The sequence below is a fragment of the Alosa sapidissima genome, chromosome 15, assembly GCF_018492685.1.
Source record: "Alosa sapidissima isolate fAloSap1 chromosome 15, fAloSap1.pri, whole genome shotgun sequence".
Taxonomy (NCBI): Eukaryota; Metazoa; Chordata; class Actinopteri; order Clupeiformes; family Clupeidae; genus Alosa; species Alosa sapidissima.
Genome location: NC_055971.1, coordinates 9,072,330 through 9,077,329, shown reverse-complemented (window position 1 = coordinate 9,077,329; position 5,000 = coordinate 9,072,330). Strand labels below are relative to the sequence as shown.

Here is a 5,000-nt window from a genome sequence, read left to right as displayed (position 1 = left end):
GGCACTTTTCAGAGGAGGTGGGTACAGGGAAGGAGACACACACACACACACACACACAAACACAGGCTCACACAATTACATGTACCATGAACACATAATCACACAGAGCAACACAATCTAATACACATATAAAGGCTTACACACACACACCGGACACACACACACACTCACAGAACAGGAGGGTGGTAATGATGGCCTCCCTTCGGAAGCCCGCGGGCCAAGTACCCCTCGCTGACGGCTAATGCCAAGGCATCCGGCGCAGCCTATCAGGGCGCGGGGGAAACGAGAGCCCACGCAGGGCCCAAATTGAGGGAGAGAAAACACTGACACTTCCTCATTCCGTCTGATAAAAGCCCACGCGCCTCCACCAGGGTCATTACTAAACAATCACATGCAAAAATCTACCCCCGTGGATGTCGCCAATGGCCTGCCTCCGCCACCACACCTGTGTATCGCTGACAGCAGAGGACATGAATAATTTAGCCCACTTTCGCGCGCGCTGTCTTGCTCCTTGATTGATGCGTTTCAAAAATATCAATCACGGACGTAATTGGAAAAGTCAAACTGTGCGGTGAGTAGAAATTACTGGGGGAAACATATTCGCAGAATTGAAATAAAATGAGACATTTGAGGAGCACATTTTTTTTTCATGCACTCACATTCCTATCATCCTCTTTTCACTTTGAAGATAAATCAGTCATGTGTTCATGAGCACTATTTTAGATATAAGCGCCTATATTTACACACATATATTCAAAATTCAATATATAACAATCCAATATATAAAATGCAAATAATGAGGATTAAAAATATTTCCTGTACATAATAATATATATTTTTGTGTACGTGCAATTACACATAAATTATCTTCTAAAATTATATGCTTTTCACTTCCTGTGTCTTTAAGCATATCATTTGGCGGTAATTTATATGGGGGTAATTTATATGCCTCTTACAAAACATCACTATGATGACAAGACATCTAAGCGGTGCACACACAGAAACACTCACACACACACACTCTTTCCCCCCTCTTGTTCAGGCACCCAGCCAGGAACAGGTTAACACACCAGACGGCAGCATAAAGGGACTGGGAAATGTATGAATCAAAAGTCAACAAGTTCCACAGCTCCCCAACACCATGCCGATGCCTTTTTGACTAAACTTGATAGGGGCAGAAATGCATATTCATGAGGTAAGCAACTTCTGATCCCAAACAAAGTAAAGCTCTGGCTTATGAAGATTGCGCGTGCGTTAATGACTTCTTCGTTTTAAGCCCGCATAAGAAAGCCAGATTCCCTGTGCTTGTAGTCCATGAGAATATTTAATACCGTTATTAATCATTTTTAATCCGTTTGCTTTTAATTAAGAAACAGCATGTTGCTGTCCTATCAGCGCGTGCCAGGGTGCAGATTAATTGTAGCTTAAGATAGCTCGCCTTGATTGGTGTAATGTATTAGCTAACAAGACGCAGGCTTCTAAAGATACTTGTACACTACCTTGGGAACTTGGCTCCACTCCAGGGCCTCTCTCCTCTTCTCTCCCCCACTCCACTCCCCTCCACTCCCCTCCCCTACTCTCCTTTCTCTGCTGCCCCTCCTCTCGTATCCTCCACACTCCTCCTCCTCCCCTCACCTCCTTCTCCTCCTCCCTGTTCGCCTCTCGCCTTTCTTGTTGCGGCTCCCATCTGAAGGCGAGTCAGGAGAGCGAGGGGCACTATCATCTCAGCGTAGGGCTTTATTTGCGCCTTCATTACTGAGCCGCCGGGGCTGGAATCCCAGCCATGTGTGTGTGTGTGTGTGTGTGTGTGTGTGTGTGTGTGTGTGTGTACATGCTTGTGTGTATGCATATGTTTGTGTACGTACAGTATGTGTGTCTCTCTGACTGTGTATGTGTGTGTGTGTGTGTGTGTGTGTGTGTGTGTGTGTGTGTGTGTGTGTGTGTGTGTGTGTGTGCACATTGCTCTTTGAGCTTTTTGTTCCCTGAGGCACGTCCCTGGCATACGAGACACACTGCCCGACTCGACTGGGCTCGCCTTGGTCCTGCCCGCGGAGGAACAATGGGGCATCGGCATTAATAACCCCCAAGTGCCATGTGCCTCCACACACCACCCCCTGTGAAGGTCTCCGCAACTAACCAACTAAACACACACACACACACACACACACACACACACACAGGCAGAGGATGAACACGAGTCAACATATGATAGAGGCAAACATATTGGCCTGAAGGGACTAAGAGGAGACATTAAACATAATGAGAATAATTTGAGGTAAGAGGTGTGCAGATGGGGAGAGACTAAGCCCACTGTGCCATGTATGATGGATGCCTGCTCAGTGGCCAACGTGTATAATAAAGCAGTGATATATGTGAGGTGGAATGTTGCCGTATGTGTTATGGCTATTAATGACAGAAAATGGCCTTAGATAATTAAAATAGACTAAACTAGATGTGATAATTTTATACCTTTGGGATTGTCTTTAGGTGTTCAGAACAATAACATACTGTGTACTGTATGTGATAAAATAATGATACTTTTGGGAAACACAATGGCTATTTTACCAGCCGCTACGATGTTGCTACAATTTTTAAATTATGCAATTTTCTGGATTTAATGCAATGTATAATATTTCTATTTAATTGGTCTAGCTTCTGTTGAATTAATGCAGTTTAGCTATTATTGCTGGAGTGGCAGCCTAATATGGTACTTACACATATTTTACTTGTATTCTGTTACAGTAAAAATATTTTGATATATCTCACATAGTGCCAATACATGCAAATTAATGCAAATCTCAACTCAATACTTTGGGTCAAAGGCTGTGTAATAGGCTACACATTCATTGAGCTTTTAGTCTATAGTTCAGTCAAGTAAGTAACTGGTGCCTGGCTGTAACATCACATGCTTTCTGAATGAGGATGACACAGTTTCAGTGCTGCAACTCAATTGTACTTTATAGTCTGTCTGGAGCATTCCTCCCACACACCTTTAAGGTCAAAAATATCCATTCTGCTATAAAGCCTAGTGATATGTGCCACTGCAGTGCAATCTATTCTAGTCCCTTGGGGCATGTCTCTTGAGCCTAGCACAGGGTTGTCAGGCATTTTTGTCTCACCTGTACGGCACCCTCGGCCTCCACGAACCAGCGGCGCAGCATGGCCTGCATCTGGCCGTCGGTCAGCTCGCCGCCACCTTCCTCCCGGATCCGCCGTTTCACCTCGGACTCCAGCAGCAGCCGCCGCAGACGCCAGTAGAAGAACTGCCGTGAGCTCTGCCACTCCAGGATGTCCTGGAACACACACACACACACACACACACACACACACACACAGACATATTCAGTGTACATGATATGCCCAAAAAAAAAAAAAAGTGACACATACTCAATTGTGCATAAATAATAATATACACACACAAACCACAAAAACAAACACAAATATATCTGCCAAAACACACACACACACACACACACACACACACATACACAACATAACACAGACACAGTGTCCCACACACCATCAGGTTCACACACATATAACATATATATATATATATATGACATCCTAGAAGAGCTTAGGTGGGAGATGAGGCTCCCTGCTTACAGATCACACTGACACTGTCATACTGGCACTTCAAGAGGAGAGCGAGAGAGAGAGAGAGGGAGAGAGAGAGAGAGAGAGAGGGAGAGAGAGTGAGAGAGAGAGAGAAGAAGAAGAGGAAGATGAAGATGTGTTAAGGGCATCTGCAGACTCCTCTCTCAGCTGGCTGCAGTAGAATAGAGGAGCTGCTTCCACTTGGCCCATCACAAGAGTGCTCATTCATACTGCAACAGTCTCTCTCTCACACACACACACACACACACACACACTCACACACACACACACACACACACACACACACACCTCACACACCACCTTCTCCTTATTCTCACCTCTTTCTCTCCATACTTCTCCCTTTTTCAGTGTTCTTTTCCATCTCTCTGCAGGCCCTCCATCCATCCCTCCCTCCCCCCCTCTCGCTCTCTCTCTCTCTCTCTCTCTCTCACACTCTATGGCCACTGATGGATAGAGTAATGGCTCCCCAGCCCATCTAGATGTCTAGCTGCACAATCTCCCTGATACCAATCTGTGGGCTTGTTCCCAGGCTGAGCCCTATTGCTTGTGGCTGACGATATATCCCATATCATCCCGATCAATCACAAAGTAAAGAGGAGGCTCAGAGCTGTGGTGTCTGCATGCATGGTGGGGGTTTTTTGGGTGGGGGTGGTGGGGCTTGTGGTGGTGGTGGTGGTGGTGTAATTTAGTGTATGAATGAATAAATAGATGGATATTTCCAGGCGCTAATCTTTCAGATGACTAAAATACTTCTCTCCTGTGAAGCAGCCCATTGTGGGAGATGAGAGTTAGATTGGATGCCTCCCCTGGGGTGCGCTCTCCATTAACCAAGGTGATATAACAGGTAATCAGAAGATAATTAAAAGGCTTCACTTCTAGCGAGTGACGCCGAGGTGGGTTGGTGGTGGTGGGTTGGGGGGTTGGCTCGGGATGGGCAAGGGAATGGGGGTGGTGAGTTTTTTTTTTTTTTAGGGGGGGGGGGGGGGTTGTGGCACCGCGTGAGGGTGGGAGGCACAGCGTCGAGCATTCACCGAGGCAGCATGATTGTGATCTCGAAAAGAGAGGGAGCGAAAAAAAAAGAAGAAAAAAAAACTTCTGAGAGTTCACTGGTGCGTGCTACAGGTAGGTTATCAGATCCGCTGCTACGCATGTTCCATTTCAAATAAGCTGACAGAGAGAGAGCTGCTAGCACGGGGACAGGCGCCGCTCGGCTTTGACGGGAGAGACTGTGTCTGTGTTCGCTGCTAGCTGTTAGCCATTAGCACTAGCCGCTAGGCTCTGGCGCGGCGCAGCCGTCTCACCGTGATAACGCCTTTCTCCTGCATGCGGCCAGGCGTGTCATGGAGGTCGGCGAACTGCACCGCCACCTGGTGGTAGATAGG

General features: G+C 46.6%; 1 protein-coding gene across 1 annotated transcript in view; it reads right to left on the bottom strand.

The window, feature by feature from the left end:
• LOC121683286 (acetyl-CoA carboxylase-like) overlaps positions 1-5,000 on the bottom strand; it is a 76,496-nt gene that overhangs the window by 5,321 nt on the left and 66,175 nt on the right. Inside the window, exons 49-50 of the mRNA XM_042062856.1 lie at positions 4,920-5,000; positions 3,120-3,293 (exon numbers count right to left, since the gene is read on the bottom strand). The exon at positions 4,920-5,000 is cut by the window's right edge and continues 74 nt beyond it. Of these exons, the coding sequence (XP_041918790.1) occupies positions 3,120-3,293; positions 4,920-5,000 (255 nt within the window). The remainder of the gene's footprint in view (positions 1-3,119; positions 3,294-4,919) is intronic.